This window comes from Micromys minutus (assembly GCF_963924665.1).
Source record: "Micromys minutus genome assembly, chromosome: 31".
Taxonomy (NCBI): Eukaryota; Metazoa; Chordata; class Mammalia; order Rodentia; family Muridae; genus Micromys; species Micromys minutus.
Genome location: NC_137966.1, coordinates 10,090,949 through 10,114,137, shown reverse-complemented (window position 1 = coordinate 10,114,137; position 23,189 = coordinate 10,090,949). Strand labels below are relative to the sequence as shown.

Below are 23,189 nucleotides of genomic sequence, written 5' to 3'. Positions count from 1 at the left end.
CTGGCTCTAGATATGGGGGGCTGGGGTTATAGGTGAGCTAGCCCTAAGTGCATGAGCTCAGGAGAGCCAGTCCTGCCTCTTGTATGCTGGGTAGCGGCACTCCAAGGGAGAGACCCTCCCACCCAAATCCCTTGCCACCCACGGCAGGCGGAAGAGCTGGTCCTGGGGTCCTAAGATTAAGGAGAGTGGGAAAACTGGCCATGCCCCTCAGTAGATACAGCGCTGGGCAGCATCACCCTGGAGATGGGTGAATCTCCAAGGCAAGCAAGGCAGGTTTGCATAGGTATTCTACCCCAGGCTGGGGTCCTGGCTCAGGGGCCAAGCCTGGAAAGGCTAACCATGAAGTCCTGGGGGAGGAGCCCAGCCAAGGAGCTAGTTCCAAGCACCCGAGATACCTCTAGGGAAGAGGTTCTTAACCTTTCTGATGCTGTTGTGGCCCTTCAGTACTTTCCCAAATCGTGGTGACCTCCGGCCATAAAATTATTTCATTGCTGTAATTTTTACCTCTACTATGGATTGTAATGTAAATACAGGTTTTGGAGATAGAGGTTTGCTAAAGGGGTTGCAACCCACAGGTTGAGAACCACTGCTCTAAAGCTAATGCCCACCTGTAACGAAGCTCTCTGAGGGTCCTGTAAATTAAGGACAATGACAGTTTGTAGCTCCCCCCTCCATTTTGATCAGATTTTAAAAATAAACTATATTATTAAAAAGCCCCGAAAATAGGTAAAAGCGCTGCACACCAAAATCAACCTAACCCAAAGTCTAAACAATAGAACAAACTTTTATATGGAGTGAGCACTCGGGATAGAAGCTGCAGAGATTTATGTGGAACTTTATGCTCTTCGTATCAAATACATTTTATGTACTTATCTATCACAGGAAAATCCGTGACAGTGTTAGTAGCAGATACTAGCTAGAACTAGAGAAACATTAATAAGTTTCATCTCCTCGTTCAGAACTCAGGTTTGTCACCTGCATTTATCCGTTCCTCACCCCCTTTATGCCCATCCTTTCTCGATGACGTCTCTGCATGTTCGAGTGAGCCCACATGCACATTTGTTTAACCAGCCATTCTCAACCTGTGGGTCTTGACCTCTTTGGGTGGTCCAAGGGTACGGAGAGACACAGATATTTACATTATAATTCATAACAGTGGCAAAATTACAGTTATGAGGTGGCAACAGAAATAATTTTATGGCTGGGGGTCACTACAACATGAAGAACTGTATTAAAGGGTCATAGCATTAGAAAGGTTGGGAGCTACTGGTTTACACACACACACACACACACACACACACACACACAGGCTAGATTTCATACTTGAAAACATACAACATGTGTTTTGTTTTCTTTTTCTGATTATGTGACTTCAATTAATATTATAAACTCCATGCCTATTCGTTTTAAAAGTAAAATAGTTTAATGATTATAACACCTTTAAGACCAGTACTTAACCATCACGGTTATTATTTTTAATATTTAGACATGGGAAAAACGAGAAAAGACAGTTTGTGGTACATGAGCATGAGCCTGGGAGTTCTTAAGAGGGGCGTGGCCATCTGTACAGCTCATCACTGTGTATTGGCTCAAGCTTCCCTCTCTTGCTCACATGTCATTGGTGGGCAGGCACACTTCTGTACTCGGAGACGATGGAGGGCTGGAAGTGGCCACCTGCAGCCTGGGAGACAGATCCAGCATGCTGGGTGTTGTTTAAATAAGGTTTCATTCTAACTCGGCCACGCGTATTTATGTATTGTCTGCGGCTGCTTTCACGCTTCCAGGGCAGAGTCGAGTCTTTGTGACCGACACAGCGTAGAGCCTGCAGAACCTCAAGTGGTTACCATCTGGATCTCTTTCCAGAAAATGTTTGCTGACAATGGCAATGCAGTTTAAAACTACTGACCACATCCTGAGAGCAGAGAGGAGAGTGAGGTGCCCATTCCACTCAAGACCTAGCTGGTGCACAGAAGTGAATGAATTAGGGGAGAAGAAAAAAATATTCCGGAAGTAGGAACATTTGAAAGTTCAGAGACATGATAAAGCTCACTAGCTTTATCATGGGTTCATGAGCTGAGTGGGGCTTGCCAGGGCTGAGAGCAGAGGGCATGTGGTCTAGAACTTGCAAGCATCGGGTCTGTGGGATCTGCTGAGGGATCTTCACTAGGAAACAATGTAGCCAGGTTTAAACCATTGGGCACTATCTACAGTTGAGGGGGAGGCTAAGGAGTGGGACAGAGGCAAGGAGACCAGACTTGCACAGTGCAGAAGGAGCCAACGGGGCAGCAGGAGGAGGTGAAAGGCTTCAAGACACTGCAAGAGGCTAAGCTCCAAGCATCTGTCAGTGCGGCACAGAACAGAGAACATTCTGCTTAAGTAGAAGACCAGATTCAGGATGGAAGACGTGATATCCAGGTCCATCCAGATATAGAGAGAAATGTCTGAAAGGAAAAGCCTTGGCTGCACATGTCCCTTATTTCATAACTTCAGTACCACAGGGACTCCTTTTTAAATGCTGGGTGACACGTAGACTCTTATCACGCCTCCTTCTCACCTCCATGGAAATTGGCTCCCTTCCCCCATTGAGTTCCTTTGCTACTCTGTGGTGTCAAGAACCTCTTTTCTGTTTCGAAGACCAGCCAGGCTGTTCCTACTTTGAGGTTCCTAGACTCTCTTGCTTTCTACTATTAATGCCAGAGTACCTTCCTTGTCCATTCATTGGGTACCCACTGTCTCCGGCATGACTGGGGAGCAACCTGTGTATTCTGCCTCCTCCCTTTTGATGGAAGCACCACATGTTGGCACTTGTTGGATCTTTGTGCTTTATCCCTTTAAGTGATGAAGAGACAGATGTGATGGCTTCATCCAGTTGCTCCATATGGTACACGGCAGACTCTGTCCATGGTTTAGCTCTTGACACTGGTTTGACAAGGACTTCTAGAGACTTGTTCTTTACCTTTGCTCAACTTCTTGTTAGCTTACTTTTATTTTACTGATATATATATATATATATATATATATATATATATATGCGCACACATATTTATAAAGATAATATTCACTGGAATGTTCACTAATGTAGATTATGCAATTATTGTATCTGTGCTAAGCCATGCTCTGGTCCTGAGTTGAACAGAACAGAAAGTATCCTCACCCACCTGTACCTTATAGTCTACTGGATCATAGGAAATAGTACATATAATAATTAGGTAAAATATGTAGCCATGGGGGTGGGTCAGCGAGTGCAAAACTGGATCTGTGGTGCGAAAGGAAGGTCTCTGAGAGAGGGGGATATGTGAACAGACTTCTGAATGACGTGAAGTTGTCATCTGTTATAATACAAGAAGGATTGTTGTTTGTCGACCTGGAAGAGAAAGCAGGAAAGATACCCAGAGGAGGATACGGAAGAGGCACAGGTCCTGGGAAGGTGGGGGCGTGATGAGATAAATCAACTGTGGAGTATTCTGGGTTAGGAGATGGGAAGGACATGCAGCGATGCTTGTTAAGAATTTTTATCCATACTCTGAGTGAACTGAGATTCTTTGGGGACTTTGAATGGAGTGATGGTGAGTTTAACATGGGGACAGTTGCTGTGGCAACTAGTTGGAAATGGGATGTAGGAGATAAGAATAGAAGAGGAAGTCATAAGGTGGCTATCTCCTCCACATCCCCTTTCTCTCCTGTAGTGAGGTTGGCCAGCTCTTCCTTCTACATAAGCCTCAGCGGCTTATAAGGTATGAGTTCTTCACCTTCATATTTGGGACATGGTTTGGATGGGTATGGCTGATCAGAAAGTTCAGGGTAGCCTGAGTAGGTTCAAGCTGTAGGTTAAGTCTAGAGGGGCTGGTGTTCTGATGTCAAAGAAATGAGATCAAGTCAAGTTATACAAACACATTGGAAGCCTTTGCTCACATCACATCTACCAATCTCTTATGGACCAAGATCAATCACATGGCAAAGGCCAGCATCACTAGGGCAAGGAGATCTGTATGCAAAAGACACATAGAGAAAACCTTGAGCCTGCACTTCTATAGGAAAGAAGTGGGGGAGGTATTGAAACCGTGGACGCACCTGCCGTGTGCTTTCTTCGTGTTAGTGTTCTGGGTCAGTGTTCCCATTCAGGGTTTCCCCACATCCTGGCTGATCTCTTGTTCCTTGAATCCATTCATTCTTAGCTTGGGTCCCTTTGACTCACATCCTTCCTGACCACTTTTCGGTTGCTCTGTGGCCCAGCACATCCCAATAGGTCTCCTCTTACCTTATGACTTGTGCATCTCACTCTGTGTATTTAGGACGATTCGGTCACCAGCCATTAAGCAACAGAAGGTTTTGTGAATGTCACTATTTCTGTATCCTCTTCATTGACAACGCTAATCTCTTTAACTTAACTGCTGCTACTACACTTGACTTTAAGTTGGCTTCCTTTCTTTGCCTTTTTTGATAAAGATAAGCATTTTAAGCACATATGCACGGATAAAAGTATATGTGAATTTCTCATCCTCTGAAATCTTGCATTTTGGAACCCTGATCTCTCACCTTCTTCCTGCACATTTAGTTTTCCCTCTTGTATTAGTCAGGGTCCTCTACAGAAATATAAATGGTAGAATGAATATATATACATACTTAAACACACATGTGTGCACACATATACACATGTGTGCACACACATAATTTATTACAGTGGCTTACAGGCTGTGGTCTGGCTAGCCCGACAATGGCCGTTTCTTAAAGAAAGGCCAAGAATCTTGTAGTTGTTGAGTTATATGAGACTGCATGTCTCAGGCGGTATTCAGTTTATATTGGAGAAGAGGTTCTAATAACAGGGAAGAAGGTTCCAGATATTGGGGCTTGGTCTTTTGCTGTGTATTCTAATGCTAAGTGTAGGCCCCCAAGACCTGGTTGCCCTAGAGACTAGAGAGTCTGCCCATAGATCAAGTGAGCTATGTGACCTTGCCCCCTAGTTAGTTCTGATTGGTGAATAAAGATGCTGACAGCCAATAGTGGGACAGAAAAGACATAGGCAGGTTTTAGGGTTTCTAAGTCTTGGGACTCAGAGGAGAACCATAAGGAGGAGAGAAGGTGAGGAGGGAAAAAGGTAGCCATGGGTTTGGAGTCATGAAAACATGGCCCTGAGGGTTGGCCAATTGGAGTTAAGAACAGCCCAGATGAAACACAGTAGGTAAAGAGAGAGAGAGAGAGAGAGAGTGTGTGTGTGTGTGTGTGTGTGTGTGTGTGTTTATCCAGTAACTGAATGATCAAAGGCAGGGTAGAAACCCTGGATTGTGATTACATTTTTCTACAACAGTCAGGCAATGGGGCAGATGGACTAGCCTTTAAGAGTGAGGACAAGCAGGCCAAAAGCAAAAGTCCATTGCTCTATGTTCTTTCATATGGGCTACCACTGGAAGGTGTGGCCAAGATTTAGGATGAGTCTTTCCATCTCAAATGATCCAATGGAGAACATTCAGAGGTAAATCCAGCTCCTTGGGCTTTAACTGATAACAGATGGAGTCAAGTTAGCAACTAAAGTTGGTCATTGCACTCCTGGGCTCTTTGGGGCATGGCAGGCTTCTCACTGTGTGTATAATCATCAAACTCTTTTGACTGTAGCTTTGTCCCCATCATCCTCTGAGCCCAGAAGGCTCTACCCTTTTCCCTTTTCCTGTCCTTCAACAATTGGCTCCTTCCTATGTCCCGTCACCTCCAGTTAGCCCCGCCATCTTTCTTTCGTTTATAGTACAAGCCATTGCCAAATTTTCTTAATGTGACTTGTAATTTATATTTTTTGACCTTACCTTTCAGGGCTACAAGTACTCCAAGCACCTCCTCCTCCAGCTCATTTATGTATCTATCCTTTGCCTTCCTCTCATATACAAATGGTGTTTGTTCGAGAGCATTACATCTTGGTGTTATTGACCACATCCTTTTATACGTCTCCATTTTCTATTCCTTGGCTCATCCCTCCTTTTCTTTCCAGATGTTAGTCAAATATTCCTCCACTATGAAGTCATAACTGTTAGGCTGGAACCCCTGCCTATTCCCCGCATGAGCTTGGAAACTCCATCTGCCCTCCTTCCCCCTACCCCACCCGCACAGACAAAGCTCTGAGCTGGTGCCTCATCATTCCTCATCCCTGTGTTTCTGGCAGACCACCCATGGGTGCCCACTCAGGGGCTCAGATTTTGACTGTGTCTGAGCACCATCCCAGCTCCTAGCTGTCACGTCATCACACCGAAGCTCCTTAAAAACCCCTTTGCTTTAGTCTGGATGTATCTTCACTTACCTCTCTACCTGTGAGATCGGTGAGCCCACAAGAGCTTCCTCCTACTCAACCTGCCTTTATCGACTCTTAATCTGCTGTAATCGGGCCTATATCTGCATATATATAGGGATATTGATGAGCTGGGGGAGGAGGAGCTTGGAGTACTTGTAACCCTGGATGGTAAGATCAAGACAGAGGGACAGAAAAATGCCCACCCATAAGCAGGGTGCCAGGTCCTTTTGGATAACATGAAGTTGTCACCTCATTATTGGGTTACATCCATCCTATCTTGGGGTGATGAGGCCTTTGGGCCACAGGTTGGACGTGGAAGTGTAACTTCCTGTCCCTGGATCTTCTTAGCACATACATCATACATAGCCTCGATCTGCGTGAACCACCGCAACACAATAGCCACGCTGGTGACATACAAATGAGAGAATGTTCTTTCTCATCATTCTGAAGGGGAGGCTGCAGATTAGCTGACTGGCAAGGACCGACTGCTCTCTGCTCATAGATGGTGACGTCCAGCTGTGTCCTCACATAACAAAAGGGCAGGCAGTGCCTGTGGTCCATTTTCATAGGGGTCACAAATGGCGATCATCAGAGCCCCCTCCTTTTAACACCCTCATGTTTGGAAGTCAGGAATTCAACGTGTGAATTTGGAGGGACAAAGACATTCACAGGATAGAGAATAGGAAACACAAGAGGCACTAAGGTGACCTTGGACGGGGCTGCCCGTTAGACAGGTTAGGAATTTTAATCCGTTATAACAACACTGGAAAACACCATGATTTTGAACACTGAAGGCAAATACGCATATGTATGCATGTATATATAAATGTATATTTATATGTAAATATATTATATATTCATATAAATTATATATATACATTGTGTGTGTGTGTGTGTTGAGAATCCTTTGCTTCTGTCTATAACTGAAAATATGTCATTTAAGTGAGGCAGCCAGTTGTGCCTGTTGTACTTCAGATTTACATCTGGACATGGTGCTGGGTTGTTTTCCGGACAGCATTGGTTTTGGTGGTGGTGGTTTTGGTGGTGGTGCTGTGTGTGTGTAAAAGAGAGCTGGAGAGAGTGGTCCTGAGGCCAACACACCTGGAATCTATTTATGAGGATCATTGGTGCAGGCCACAGCTTGGGCCATCCATTTATTTCTCACTAAGTGAACATCTGGGATTCAGTTTGGGACGCCAACAAGTTTGGATGGGAACTTGAAGCCGTGGTTGGGATGTGGAACTGCTCACCAGAGGTGGGGGTGAGTGGGGTGAGCGGGGTGAGCAGGGCTCTTAAACTGTTCAAATGCAATAGCCAGTGGGTTGAGAAGTCCTTCCCATGCCGGAAAAATGCTCGGAAAGGGGGAGTAATTTAAGGAAGACCCAATTGCATCAAAGTTAATGCAATCAGAAAGCCCTCTTTCTCCTTCTTGCACCGTTCCCTTCCCATCCAATATGTCTAATAATATCCAGGTATTTCCCTTTTCTAGGAATAAAATAATAAGAAAAATTCTTGGCCGTGGACCAGGGAGGAAACGCTTCGAGAAAGTAAAAACTCTAATTAGTTATAGATGAGATTTGGTCACAGATAATTACTCCGCATTCTTGGGCTCGTGCCTTAGAGGGCTTAAGATCTTTATTTTCCCCTGTTGCTGGGTTTGTAGATATCTCTCTAAATGCCTGGCTGAACGCAGAGCCTTACACCATAATTAACAGATCTTCTGTGGCGGGGGTGTTTAGAATAAGAACGAAAGAGGACTTTGTCATTCACAAGCTAGGAGTGTTGGAGTCTCTGGCTGTCAGGACTTGGCCCAGCACCCCCATCTTCTTACTTTGAACTTACTCAGAACAAAGAGAAAAGGCCAATAAGTTCAGACAGGATCATTTGAAGCAGTGCACTTTGAGAAATGTGCTGAGCCACACCTGCCCTCTCTGACATCAACCAACTCTAGTATTTCTCCTTCAATTTACATCTCTCAGTCTCTTGCCTGCGTGGGTTGGAGGGGTTTGGGGCTCCAAGAAAGGGCCTAGAGTAACCCAGCGAGAATTTGGAACCTGTCGTGTCTCATACACATGTCCTCGTTGTGTTTTTTGTGTTGTTTGAGTGATTTTTAAGTAGAGAAAAACATTCTTATAACTGCCCAACGTGTTTTCTTCCTACTTTCTAGGAGAAATGACTTGACATTAAGCACAGACTGTTCATGGAATGCTTAACATCTCAACAGAGCAAGCCTCTGCAGAACAGTATTAAGGTCTAAGGAATTCTCAGTTTCTCTTCCCTGCCCCCAGTGTGTACACACACACATATGCATTCCACACTCACAGACACACATATATACATACACACACACAGACACATACTCACACAGACACACAAATACACATACAGACACAGACACACAGATATACACAACACACTCATACAAACACACAAATACATATAAACACACAGACACATAAATACACATACATACACACAGACACACAGATATACACAGATACACAAATACCCATACACAAACAAACAGATACACACAGAGACTCACACAGACACACAAATACAGATACACACACACTCACCCAGACATAGACACACAGACACACACATACACTCACACAGACACACAGACACACTCAGACATACACAGGCATGCACATTCTCTAATACACACACGCACACACACTTGAAAGTTAGATCTTTCTATTCTGCAACTAGGACTGTGTTTAGAGATATCTTAGCTGGTATAGAAGCTAGATCCACCATCTTCCTTCAGGCATTTCCTCTTTGTAAGAGGCACAACCTCATTGCCAGACTATCACTTCCCTGCTGCCATCATCCAGTCAAGTATTTTATCCACCTCATAACTGTGACCCTCTGGGATCTTGGTTGACATAGTCTTAAGGGTTTTCACAGTGGGAAGTGAAAAGGCCGGTGCAGGGGTGTTTGGGCAGCATTTCGCCACCATCTACAGCACTTTCCGACTTTTAGAAGTTATATTCCTTCTTTGTGATAGGTGACATTGGTATTCTTTATGTGTGGCAGGTGAATGATGTCTGTCCAAGTTCACATGGGTTTGTACACACGCATGGGCAGTGTGTGCACACACGTGTATGCATGCAGAGGCCAGGTGTCGGATGTCTTTTTCAGTAATTCTCTATCCTGGTGTTTTAGACAGAGTTTCTAACTAAACCTGGAACTCACCACTTTAGCTGGCCAGTGAGCTCTTTACCTCCCTCCCACCGAGATTCCAGATGTGGGCCACCTTTGCCTAGCTTTTATGTGGGCTCTGGGCCCTTTCCCCATTGAGCCATCTCTCCATCCCTTGAAAACATTATTAAACCAACCAGGAGGCGGACCAACTGGCCAGCTAGTAACATTCAGCCAGTACCTGAGAGCTGATAGCAACAATTGGATACATTACGTAAGCAATGCCTGCTTTCATGGCATTTAAGGTTTGATAGTCCTGTCATGGTCCACCTTTTCCAACGGAAGAGGCAAAGGCAGAGGGAAATTAAGTTGTAAGCTTGGCTTGGAACCCAAGTGCTGTCTTCTCCAGATCTGAGACTGAGAGCAATCTTAGGAGTCACTCCGGCCAAGCACAGGTTCCGTGGATGGAGAAACCCTGTGCTCAGAAAGGCCAGAGCTGTGGTGTACAGCTCTCCTAAGCCCCAGCCTCACACTCCAACCAAGACTTCCAGGACCCTGCAGGAGTCTAAGTAATCCAGAGGCTCCCATCTCCTCCCTATGCCTCCCTTTCTTCTCCCTCACTCAACCCAGGTCCCAGGGCTGTTGCTGTCATTTAAAACGCCTTCAAATCCCCGCCCCTCCCCCACGGCTCCCCAGTCATCCTCACGTGGAAAAACCTGAACCCTGGCTGAATCCAGCTGGCTGCTGCTTGTAAGCTTTCAGAAAGGGGGCTTTATGGGGCTGAGTAAAAAGTATATGTGGACAGATCACAGCAAGTCGATCGCTCATCCCAAGTGGCCATTCCCTGCTGCCTGCCCATCCCCCAGTGCTCTCCCTACACAAGTGTTTCTAGCTTTCTCATCTCCTTCTTCACACACCTTCTTCCCCTCCTCCTCTCTGCTCAGAATCTGGTTTCCTCTTTGCTCTCAGCAAATAGAAGTGGCTGGAAGAGACTTCCAGAGGCTCCTCAACCCTTACTTGTTACTGTCCCCTGACCTCTGTCCTCTCTGCTCCTGGCACAGGACCCACATTTGGCCCTGCCACAAGCCTTTGCCTTCCCCCATGTACTCACTGATACAGAAATCCCAGTGTACCCCTGTACCAGTGTCCTCATAAATCTTAGCACTCAGGAAGTGAAGCATAGGCCATGAGCACAGAAATTAATTAATTACTAATTAATTAATTAAGTCTGCATCTTCTATGTCATCAGCTTGCCATCTTCTGGGTCATTCTTATTCTCCATCTTGGGGGGGGGGGACTTAATGTAGCAAAGCTTTTTTTCCTCATTCCCAACCATTTTTCATTTTCCATTCAGAAAATGTCGTAATGTTATTTCTTTCATTTTTCTCTTCCTTTTTTCTTTTTCTTTTTTTGAACCTTCCCAGCTAATAGCGCATTTCCATCTCTGGACCAAGCTTTGATCTCAAGTCTCCAGTGAGCCCCTTACTGTGAAGACCAGTAACCCCTCCTCTATCTCTCTGTCTTCCCCTTCTGCCCTTCACTAAATCCACACTCATGACCTTCAATGCCACTCCATCCCTGAGTCTTAGCTCAAAAAGCCAGATCTGCACCTGGGGTTATCTCTGCAGCATCTCTATGTAGACATACAGGGGCAGATACAACTTAGCATATTTGAGTCTGCCCCCTGGCCTCCTCCTTCCTCTCCTCACCAACTTCCCCATGTTGGGTAAAAGACATTCCAAAGTACCTAGAATATATGAGCTTCTTCGCTCTTCTTGGGCTTCGCCTCCTCGCCATCAGTATATCCTGCCTTTCTCCACCATTAGGTAATTTCATGGCCTTGGCTGCTTAATAGCTGCCACCCTAGGAGCAGGGTAAAGATCATTCCACACTGAGAGGAGCAGCCTTTGCAGCACTGCGGGGCAAGACAAGCTGCACCTTGGCAGTTTCTCTGAGGGAATTCAGAGAGGATGCCTGAGCCCAGGAAGCTGCAGAGTGAGTGGCCCCATTATGAAATGTGGGGTGCACAAGGCACTAGGAAGATCTGATAATAAAGCAAAGTGACTGCCTAGAATTATTTTCTCTGGCTCTGTGTGTGTGTGTGTGTGTGTGTGTGTGTGTGTGTGTGTGTGTGTGAGTTTGCACGTGTGTATGTGCGTGTCTGTGTGTATGGTGCTTTGAATATGCTTGACCCCTAGGGAGTGGTACTCTTAGGAGATGTAGCCTTTCTGGAGGACTGTGATGGTGGACTTTGGAGGTCTCCTCCTATGTTTGGGCTCCACCCATTACAGAAGGGAGCTTCCTCCTAGCTGCCTGCGTGCACCAGTCTCTCCAAGTTGCCTTCAGATCCAGATGTAGAACTCTCAGCTCCTCTCCGTCACCATGTCTGCCTGCACGCCGCCATGTTTCCTGCCATGATGATGGTGGAAACCCTAATTAAAACTGTGTGTGTGGTGTCTTTTGCTTTGTCTTGTTCATTTAGTTGGTTGCTTGGTTTTTTTGGAGACCAGGTTTCTCTGTGTAGCCATAGCTGTCCTGGAACTCGTTCTGTGTCAGGCTGGCCTTAAACTCAGTGATCCACCTGCCCCTTAAACTCAGTGATCCATCTGCCCCTGCGTCTGGTATTAAAGGTTTGCACCACCACTGCCAAGCTGTTTCTTTCTTCAGGGACAGGGTCTTTCCATCTAGCTTGCTGTTCAGTTATGCCGACTAACTACTAAATCCCAAAGATCTGCTTAACTCTGCAGCCCCAGTGTGGGGTCCCAGGCATGTACCACCATGCTTGGATTATCACATGGGTGCTGGGGAACGGAATTCAGGTTTCTATGCTTGTGTGGCAAACATTTCACCCACTGAGCCATCTCCCCCAGTGCTCTCGACTTCGGCCATCCATAAAGCAGCCTGCTAATTACAGCCTCTGTTTCTTCTGCACTGTTCTGAGCTAATGTGACTTAGACCCAGCACCAAATGTGACTTAGGCAGCAGTGCTGAAGCCAAGGTTTCCTGGTGCCTGTCTCGCTGACAGCCCCAAGGTCTCTCTAGTGCTACTGAATAGATGGGAACCACGCCCCTTCGATCCCCATCTTTCCCTCCGCGATTCAAAGTTTTTTTTTTTTTTTTTTTGGAAGCAGGGATCGTTGAGGACATGGTGTGGCAGCAGGGACTATGGTCAGTGGCCAGTAGTCTGCAGCTATTGATGTGCTCAGTATTTCCCTAACAGCTGTGTAATTGGGGGAAAATTGATCCAATATGAGGTGCAGGAAAGTCATGTTGAGGGGGCTGGGGGCTTTGAGCTTATTTTCTCTTTAAGTTAATCTGTGTAAGGAAAGCTTTCAAGAAAGCCCCCAGAGTTCTTCAGACCTCAGCGCAGGACACCCACATGGGTACCCAGAACCGCCTGTAAGAGCTGAGAACACACGGAGCTGTCCTGAATGGGAAACTCATCAGGTCTGAGAGAAACAAGGATACGATTTCCTAAAAGATGCTCCATCCCTGGGGACTCTCAGAGTCTTCTGAAACACGGAAGCAAGACTGGTAACAGGCATGGTCAGGGTCGGTTTTTTAGTCTGCTCTCTGACTCAGTTTCTCCAGCTCTGGCACAGGCAGATGTATCTCCTTATTGGTTCCCTTTAGGGATTATTGAGGAGCCTCCTGTTACCTAAGCAACAAAGTCATGACTGCTGCGTGACAGAGGGTCCACAGCACAGGCTGTAATGTCCAAGAGCGCTCTGCTTAAGCCTCAGTTATAAAGTATGAGGTCTTACCTAACCTCGCTGGTGCCTCAATGTCTACTTTATGAGTTGCTCAAAAGACTCAAGAGAAACATTTATGTACAATATCTATCTAGCATATAATCAGTGGTACTGAGCACCCTGTGTTAGCATTAAAATAAACAGGAAGAGAATAAAGGAGTTAACCAAGGAAAAAGGACAAAGCAGTGTTGGTTATTAGGAGAGTCCCCACCAGATATCCAAGAATTCCAGTATAGGCCCAGCTTCCTTTGTGTCACATGACTAGATAAAGCCACTAGGAGAGCAGCGGAAGTTTTGTGAGTCACTACAGCGCCATAGGATGGGGAGCTGCCATGGTCTCTCCTGCCTTTAGTCCCCTGCCCTCGACCCCCCTACTTTTCTCCCTCTCCTGACATGGCCGCTTTGGTGACTCACAGAAGAGGAAGGACGTCCTTCTGAGTGCAGAGTGTTCAGTGTTGGCCCGGTGAGAGACTGTGGGGTTCATTTGTTACTGCTTTGCTGACTGATACAGTCATCCGTGATGGAAAAATCAATCCGTATTTTTGACCTCTTAATGATAATAACAGTAGCTGTAGCTGCTACTGTTTATTGAGCCCTGGGGAGACTCGGCAAAGCTCTTTGCAGAAGCTAAACCATTCAGCCCTCTCAGGTATCCTGTCAGAGACATAGTTTGCTATTACATAATAATTGTAATCTTAAAATAATCTCTTTTAAGATTATTCTTTAAGGTCTCATAAACAATTTCAGTGTTGGAAAGACTGCTCAGGGAGCGGGGGTGGAGGGAATTCAGCCTACCATGGAGTTAATTTTCTGCGGAAATCTCAAAAACAAAGGTTCCTGATTGCTCTTAGGTTACTTGGGAGTTGAAGACTAAAAATAACTAATCTTAAAATTTGGCAGAAGCCAACCCAAATGTCATTGAGCACATGCTGAACATTGTGGATGCCGGTGTTTAGTTCATTCTAAAGGAGGGAAGTCAGTTTTGAACTGGTTCACAGTTGCTATTCTAAGGAAGATCCCTTCATCCGTCACCTAAGCTGTCTACTGTCACCTAAGCTGTCTACCGCCACTGCCGTTAAAAAAAAAAAAAAAAAAAAGCCCAAAGGCAAAGAGCAGCAGTCACCCAACTGAAGTGATCCTCTTTAAGTGGCAGAAACCATAACCTATCGGAAGTCAGGCTGCTCAGGGACTCCATCAGATAAGGGCAGTGTGCATCCTGCATGTAGCAGGGTAGCAGACTGAGTCTGCTGTGTTTGACACGTGCCAAGTCATCTGTGCCATGGCCAGAAGCTGATGGAAGTCACCTCGAATCTGGTCTCCCCAGAGTTTTATCTTAGTTACCACTCACAGTGATACCTGTGAATTTGGGGGTGGGGGCGATGCTGTCACTTAAGACTTCCTAACCAGTATCCTCCTCATCTCTCCACTGGGAGCTTCTGTCTTGGAGAACAAAGTAGCATTGAGGCTTTCTGTGTAAACAGGAGTTTGCTTCTGAAAGTATCAGCAGACGGAGAGTAAACACAGGCTGCTCGTGACTAACGCAAGCAGCCCCGGTGACCTTGGTGACCTTTTCGGGTCAACACACACTGGTTTGATCCCTCCAGGGTCTAGCCCAAGACACCTGGACATTCCACAGCTCTGTATGTAAAGAATGGGGCCTGATGGTATATGGGTGGTCCTAGAGGTTCCCAAGCCAGTCCTTTCCCCCAGTGAGGCAAATTGGTTAGCCTGTATCTGCACCGAGGAATCAGGGGCTCTGGGAGCCTTTTCTTCACTCAAGGTGTTCCCCATATCTATCCCAGGGAGCATCTGCTTCTCCAGACTCCCCCAAGTGGCCACTCCTGCCTTTTGGTTTGTGCATCAAACTGAACAAGCCCTTCGTAAAGGAGGGCTTTACGCTGAGGAGCCTGGCGCTATGATGTCCCTCTCTGTAGGACACAGACCGTGTTAGCCATATATTTCCCATTATAGAAAGACGAGACTCAGATATTAAGCATCGGTGTGTAATGAAGGGCTTTTACTGCCACCATTATTAGCTACAGGTGTAGTATCGGGCATCTGCAGGTCCCACATCATCAGGTTGGCTGTTTGGCTATGGGCAGGTGCCTGATCCTTCTTTGATCACCATTGTCTTTTCTTCAGGGATGGTAAGAGTGTTGGCCTTCTATGAATCTAATGGGAGAAGAATGTTTCAAACAGAAAAGGACTTGTGGGTTTTTTTTTATTAGTGTTAGTACTAGGTTTAAGTGGATAATAAGTGTTTGGGAGATCTCAGTGATAAAGAAGTTCTAAACGGTAGCACATTTCCCTCCTGTACCCTGCCCCTCCCTTTTCTCTTCTGCTTGCTCATCGATGACCGCTGATTTTGACTGATACCCAATCTTGACGGGGGGGGTGCTTTTACTACCGCCATTGCACCAAGCCCTCAGTCCTCACGGGCGTCCATTCACAACCCTACCGGTTACACCTGGTGTGTCTCTCCGCATCGGTGCTTGATCATCACTAATGAAACCCACACCGATTACCCAAGAGCCCTCTCAACTGTCCTTCTTAACTCCAGTGTCACTACTGTCACCAGAGAGGACTCCCTCAAATTCTAACCAGATGACCGCTTCCTTGATGGTGCTCTCTCTGTTGCTTATCATTTTTCATAGAGGCCACTCCCAACTTCCTCACAAAGGCAGTACAACTCCGCTCCCCCGACACAGCCTACAGACTCTGCCATCCACGGGAGTGCATGCACTCTAAACTGAGACTTCTTTGTCTGTGGCTCCCGTAGAGCCCCACTCGTCCTTCCAGTTGGAACGCAAACTCTCTTTCTTTGGGGCACTTTGTTTAGCTAGGACTACCTGGCCGCCCCTTCTCCGAGTCCCTGCCACCCCGATGCTTACAAGATCATGGTGCAATTTTATACTTCACGTCTGTCTTCCCCAGCCACGTACGCAGGTCTTAAAGAAGAGATTGCATCTCCCTCGTCTTTTCAGGCTTTTATTTAAAAAAAGAAAAGAAAGAAAGCTGGAGAGATGGGAAGGTGGAGGGACAACGGATGAATGACCAGAGTTTAACGGGCAGATAGACGAATGGCTATGTGGTTGACTGAAATGGATCAGTCCAACAGTGGTCAAAGCACCTGAACGTATGTTTTGCGCATGGCTACATGCAAGCTTTTCAACCACCCCTTTGCAAAGGCAAGGCTGTGTTTCTTAAAGCCTCACAGTTGGAGTGGAAAAATTAGTAGGGCAGCTCAGCAACCCGTAGGCTCTTGACCTTGATCCAGAGGAAAGCTCTAAGGTGCTTCAGCTCATAGAAGAAAAGGGGCCACACGTGTGTGCCCTCTCCTAGCTTAACCCGGCCTGCCTCCTGCTGAATTCAATAATGCTTATCTCACCCTGGTCCACTCGGCTCGGCTCTACGTGCAGGCCTCTGTTCATTCTAACTTGAACTGTGGCCAGAGAGAGCCACCTCCAAGGCCAGAGTCACATCAAAGCAGGTGGCATCCAAGCACCAAAACCAACTATCGGCATGTACAACTTTCAGGAGAACGGCTTGTTTCTCTCCATACTCAACTCAGCTAACTGGCCTCCTTGCTTGAAGTTTGACAGACTAGTGCTCCCGTGCTCCCACAGGGAGCACAAGCAGAAGACCCTTGTCCAGTTGTTTCACCGAGGAAAAGAGAGTAAGTCTTAGAGGGATCTGGAAATATAAGATTAAGCTCCTGATATAGAGAACTGGCATGTGACCCAGCCATTCAGCGATGGAAAGGCCCTGGGGCTACTGAAATCAAAACCCAGCCCGGCCACCAGGAATTCTCATTCAGGGCTTGAGAAGAAGCCGGCAAAACACAAATGGCTAAATTTGGTTGTGTTTTTATTTTTGTCCAGCCATAAATACTGGTAAAGAAATGAAAAGTATTTCTTCCTCTCTGGGAGCCTCGGAGCTAGGCTGGCTTTATTTTTAGCTGCAAGTCTAGGCTGTTAGCACACGAAATCCCCTGCCCAACACTGTAACAGGCAGTAGGTTAGACTCTAGGGGCTTTGCCTAGACGGAGAGTTGGGTGTCTGAACGGAATCCTTACCAGACTTACATTGTGCAATTACAATGACAAGGGTGGTTTCAGACAGACCCAAAGAGAGACTCAGTTCTTGCCCAAAGGGCCACCAAGAGAGTCCTTTTCAGGAAGGGCACTGTGTTCAGGGCAGATCAGTGTCTGGGTAGGGTGGGAGAAGTAGCCACTGTATAGGGCACATTCATTCTGTGAAGGTTTGGAGTGTCCTGGTTCAGGACTGGAAGCTAGTTATGATCAGATCCTGCTACTACACCCCTGAGCGATGCTGTGGCCTCAGTCTGGCCTGGATCCTTGGCTTTCGAAGCTATTATGTAAGAGGCAAGAGGACAATAACAGGCCAGGCCTTAAGCTCTACTTCCAGAGACTGCCAGGGTAGCTTCCACAGTGCTTGGTATGCAGAGCAGAGGGCGGGAGCAGCCATCTTTAGCTTCCATGTGACAGGGCTTCCGTGTGACAGTATTCCACATGTTCTAGACCAGGTTTTCCTGGAACCAGAGGGGTAGAGTCATTTGTATTTGGAAAACCGAGGGTCAAAGGGTTCAGTGACGTCTCCTTAGCTTTACGGCGAGAATATAATCCAGCCAAACCTAAACCTAGCAGTGGTTAGCTTCAGTCCTAATATTATGCCTTCTCTGGGACCAGTGACTTCTGTGTGCCATGAAGGGACTTATCGTTGACCACATAGGAACTGCTCTAAGCAGGGGACTTGTTTGCCCTGCCTTGAGCCCTCCAGTTTCATGCTAAGAGTGTGCAAACAAGATACCAAAAGTGATTTTTTTTAAAGTAATCAGAAAGCATTGAATGGATACTGAATGTAGACTGGCATCTCCTGGGGCTGTTAGAAGGAAAACTCGGGAGGTTGTTTAATGGATAGCCAAGAGAATATAGTCCACATGATGGTGCCCCATACCTCCAAACCGTGTGCTTAAAAATGGAGAAGACAGCTATTTTCCTGTTGTATGATTTTTTTCCCCATCCTTTTTAAACAATCAGAAGTAAGATAAGTATTGGAGTCATACCATCATGGAGGTGGGCAGTGGGTTGGAGCACTTCCTGTCTTACTTCCAGCCTTTCTGTCCCCTCCTCCCTCTGATCAGAAGTTTCCAGAGCATCATCTGTCACCCCACCCCATGTGGCACAGAACTTGTCTGGGCTGAGTTGCATGCTCTGAGAAAGGTGCTTATTAGGAGACATCGCATCTATTGGGAGACATCGTAATGCTTTTCTGTCTCACGCTTGGCCCTTTCTGACCTCCTCTGAGTCCCTGGTTCTACTGAAGATATAGTAGGCAAGTCTCCCTTCCCCGATTCCCGGTGTTCTTGGAGTACATGTAGAGGAAGGTGCAGGCTTCGAGTTCATTTCAGAGAAGTTGGGTACAAATCCTGGTTTTCTTCTCAGTTTGTTTAGCTCTAACATGGGTAACAATTGTTCCAGGTAACTGCTTTTTACCTATGAATAGATGCAGTGCAGAAGAGCATGGGGCTAGCTAGGAACAGGCCACTCTTACCTCAAGAACATATCCCTCATCAACATCACAACAGGGGCTTGGTGTCCCTTGGTCCTTTCTATGAACACTTAGTCTCAGCCACACTCAGAAGAAACTTGGACTGTTTTGTTACTGAGTTTTAAGTAACCGAGACCACAATCCCTGACATAGGTAAAAAAGATTATGATTTTTTTTTTTTTTAATTTGGCTCTCTCTTTCAGAGAGTTTCAGTTCATCATTTCAGGAAAGGTAAGGAGGAGAAGCTCACTTGATGGAGGACGGAATGTATGATGAACGTTATGTGTATTGTGGTAGACCAGAAGGCCAAAGAATATTGGAACCTTCAAAGGCCCTTTCCTGTTGATATATTTCTACCAGCTAGACCGCGCCCTAAACATTACACAGAATCTCCAAATGGTATCAACACTGGAGAACCAAGCATGAACCTTTGCAGGACAGTGCAGATCCAGACCATAACATCTCTCTTGGTAACTGCCTAGCATGATCTATCTCTCTACAGGACTGAATTTTACTGCAAGCCATACTTTGTGCCCAGAGTTTAGACACCTATTTGTGACAAGATTCTCTATTAGTTGCAGGGAGAAAAACCCACCACACTGATGCGGCCCATAAATATGTCTTAAATGCTTTTAGCTCAGAAGAAAATAAACTTTTAGGTTGAAGCGAATGCTTTCAATAGATTTATAGTATACTTATTTTTATACTTGCACAGATAGGATATGTAAAAATTTCTCATGGACAAAGCATCCCATAAAAGCCAAAGGGCCGAGGACCCCATGAATGTCACGAGGCAGCCCTGCTGTGATCCCAAGAGCCACCATGACAGAGATTGGTTTTTGGATCCTTCAACCCATAATGATCTGACTTGCCCTCTTTTCTGTTCCTATGGCAACTGCCATCTGCTCTGATCTCCGCCATTATTTAAGACTTGAAACATTTTCTCTGATATTTAATTTATGCCATGAAAAGCCCAAAAGTGTTATCTGGGGTCCATGGGAAAGAAAGTTGTCACCAATGAATGATGTCTGTCCTAGACTTATGACCAAGGAGAGGAGGTGCAGCCAATGGGCTAGGTTTGACTGAGAGGCGTTGCTGTTTCCAGCCGGACTGTAAACTCTGTTATAATGGTCTGTGTGCCTCCTGAAGGATCTAGAGAGTCTCTCAATGCCTGGGGGATGGACTGGTTGATCAAAGCAATGTCTGTGTATATTCTCCACACACATGTCACCCCATTGACATCTTCTCATTCATCCTTTCCTCACCAGACGTCTGAACAAGAACAAGCTCCAGGTCCTTCCAGAATTACTTTTCCAGAGCACGCTGAAGCTCACCAGACTGTGAGTAGCGTTCACTCGTATTCTCTTGTATCTTGCCTGGCTTTGGTCTCATGGACATTGTGGTTATTACCGTCTATAGCTTTCGTGCCATATGGAGCTGGGTCGGCAGGGGGGGGGGGCAAAACCTGACTCTCGTTCCATATGTCAGAACTCGATTGACCAGTGAAAACTAACAATGTATGGTCGTGGCTGGTTTTTACCCTTACAAAGAAGGAGGTGACTTGTCCATTGGGCCTGAACTTACCACATGGAAATTCCCTGCGTGGGGACCTTATTTGTTGGAAGATGCCTGTGTGCATTCTTGGTATCTCTCTGGACTAAGTTCACTGCCTTGTTATTTGGTGCTCACTTCTTGCCATTGGCAGTTCAAGAACTCTGGGTCTTCAGGTCTATGGTTTGATGTAAATACATTTATTTTTTAAAACGGTTATTTTCACATTATTTGTCGGAAAGGTTTGGGTAGCCATACTTCTGGATATATATGTGTATATATATATATATATTCACTGTGGCAGCCTAAAAGCTTGGGGGCCAGAGGTACAGACTGTGGCAGAGACTGTGACTTGTGGATTATGGGTGATCTTTGCAAGTACCATTTATTGACAGTGAACTTGAAGTCCCTCTAGCAGCTGATAACAGGTGAATGCCCAAGGGGTCCTCTGAAAGCAACAGCACAGTGTCTGACAAGCAGGGGGGGGGGGGGGCTCGGGTTTCTAGCCTGACTAGAAGAGGCTAACATTACTGGGGAGGCTCTCCTGTTATGACCACTAGTCTCCTTCTCCATGGCTGGGTTTAATGCCTGCTTATGCAATCAAACAGTGCACGAAGACTGGAATAAACTGGAAAATAGAAAACACATGTCACTGTGTGAACTTAAGCCCCGAATTAGCGGATACATATTTATGTATATGTGTGGGTATAAACACACGTACACACATGCGTGCGCATACACACAGGCATGCACCATGCGTGTAAATGTGTTTTCAAAGGACAAGAACAATGGGCCTGGGTGTGTGGTCTTCAGTAGGCCCTGTTTGCTTTTCGCAGGACACACCGGTAGTTCATCCCAGTCTCTTCTTGCAGTGTCTTTGGTTTTCTTGTTCACCTAGTTTGCATGTAAAACAGGAAATTACCTCCCTTACCATTCGTCCAATCTTTATCCACCTGGATGGGCCCTTGGCTGGAGGAAATGTGCAGTCCCCTTGCCTAACAGAACCCCACAAGCCATGGATTCTCCAACAGGTGAACCTGGTTTTTAACATCCCCCTTCCTGTGTGCATTGCTTCATATCCTTGCAGCCTTTGACCCCCCCCCCCCAGACTCCAATAGATAACTGAATCCTTGGCCGCTCTGGGAGATGTTTGTATCTGAATAGTTGTGCACAACTCCCCCGTACTTTAGTCATTCTTTATACTTGTTGCTCTTAACAGAATAGAAATGCTGTGTAGATGGTTGTATTTTATGTGTTAAGAAATGCTGACCAGAAAGGCTTGTGCGTGCTCAGCGGAAGGATTCCTTAACTAGAATTTCCTGTCTGGATGTTGTACCCCACAGAGGAGGACCTAGCAGGTACTCATCCAGTGCTCCCCGAGTAGCCATGTGTCCCCCTCACCTCTGGACATCATTGACCCTGTCGTCCCACCTTTACCAAGCACTGTAGGCATATGCTGCTCATCTCAAAAACAGATTCAGTGTGGAAGAAGAGTCTGGCCCCTGCAGCTGCTGGTGGCTTTGAGGGAGTGGAATTGGGATCTGAGGACCTGATTGCTTTAAGTGTCAGCTGGGCTGCTTTCCTCTTCACAGATGTCTCCCTAAAACCCCCAGGCCATGCCCATCTTGTGCCAGCAGTCCTGAGCCAGACAGAGAGGCATCAGGTGTTGCTAGCCAGTGTCTGGGATGCTAGCCGTAGGGCCCAGGAGCTGGAAAGCACTGGGTTATGTTCTCGGTAGGCAAGGCTGCCTCTCCTCCCTTCTCCCAGCCTGTCAGGAGAACTGTGGAGACCCAGAGTCAGACGATAGCGTAACATTTGCATTCTAGGCTTGAGAGCACCAGAAACTGGAAGGACCATAAAACTATGACTCCCTCTATAGCTCTCCTCTTTTCCAGTCTCAGCTCCAGAAGCAGGGTTGGGGAGGGATCACACGTGCGGTGAGCATTGAGGTAAAACCCATACCAAGCTTCTGCCTCAAGCCAGAGAGCTGCAGCTGCAAAGGCAGGAATAACATTCAGCTCATTTGCTGATCGTCTCTCTGCAAGTCTTTGGCCAGACACAAAGATTGGCACAGATAGGTGCTCAGACAGTGATGGCTGAGCAGGTGAATACCAGAATGGTATGGGCCGAAGGATTCAAACAGTGATCTCAGAGAGGTTTGAGTCTTTTATCCACGATCCGTCCATCTGTTCGTCCATCCATCCAGTATGCTTTCTTTGGTTGCCTATGATAACCTAGCCATTTTCTCTGAGGTCAGAGCCGAAGACTGGAAGAATTCTTAGCTCTCCCTATGCCCAATCCTGACACATTCTGACTGACTGCCAGAGAGCAGAAATAAAAGTATATATACATTTTTAAAATCAAAGCAACTATATTAACCCAGGTCGAAGCGATAATCAGCCCTTGCCTTTTCTCTTTGGGCTTGATCTTTGATTTTTTTTTTTTCCCTTAATGACTCCATTATGTCTTTGTCTTATTTTGTCAGCCACTCCGGGGCTTTTTGGAAGTAAGCAGGGTACAAATTAGAAAATCAATAAATGCAATCATGGGTGTGTGTATACATATGCCACCAGCTCTGCTGGAACAGAACCCCTCCTCTCAGGAGACACAGCCAGCCAGTTCCCTGGGGAGGCAGACTGGGTGCGGGTCCTGCAGCTGACTGGTCTGAGGCAGCACTTCTGGGCACTGCTCTTACTGTTCCTTATAGAGCCAAACTTCTTCACAGCCAGTGTTCATCCAGAGGATATTTTTATAAATTCTTTGAGAATTTCACGCATGCCTCATAATGTATTTGATCACATCCAGCCCCAACTCGTCCCCTTAAACTGCTCCCAGATCCTCCTCCTCCTCCCAACTTCAAGGAATTAAGGAATTCTTTTAAAGCGGGTTACCCTT

At 46.3% G+C, this 23,189-nt stretch overlaps 1 protein-coding gene across 1 annotated transcript in view; it reads left to right on the top strand.

Annotated features, from left to right (window-relative positions):
• Window positions 1-23,189, top strand: part of SLIT3 (slit guidance ligand 3) — a 570,747-nt gene that overhangs the window by 89,314 nt on the left and 458,244 nt on the right. The window contains exon 4 of the mRNA XM_080908093.1: window positions 20,012-20,083. Within this exon, the coding sequence (XP_080764219.1) occupies window positions 20,012-20,083 (72 nt within the window). The remainder of the gene's footprint in view (window positions 1-20,011; window positions 20,084-23,189) is intronic.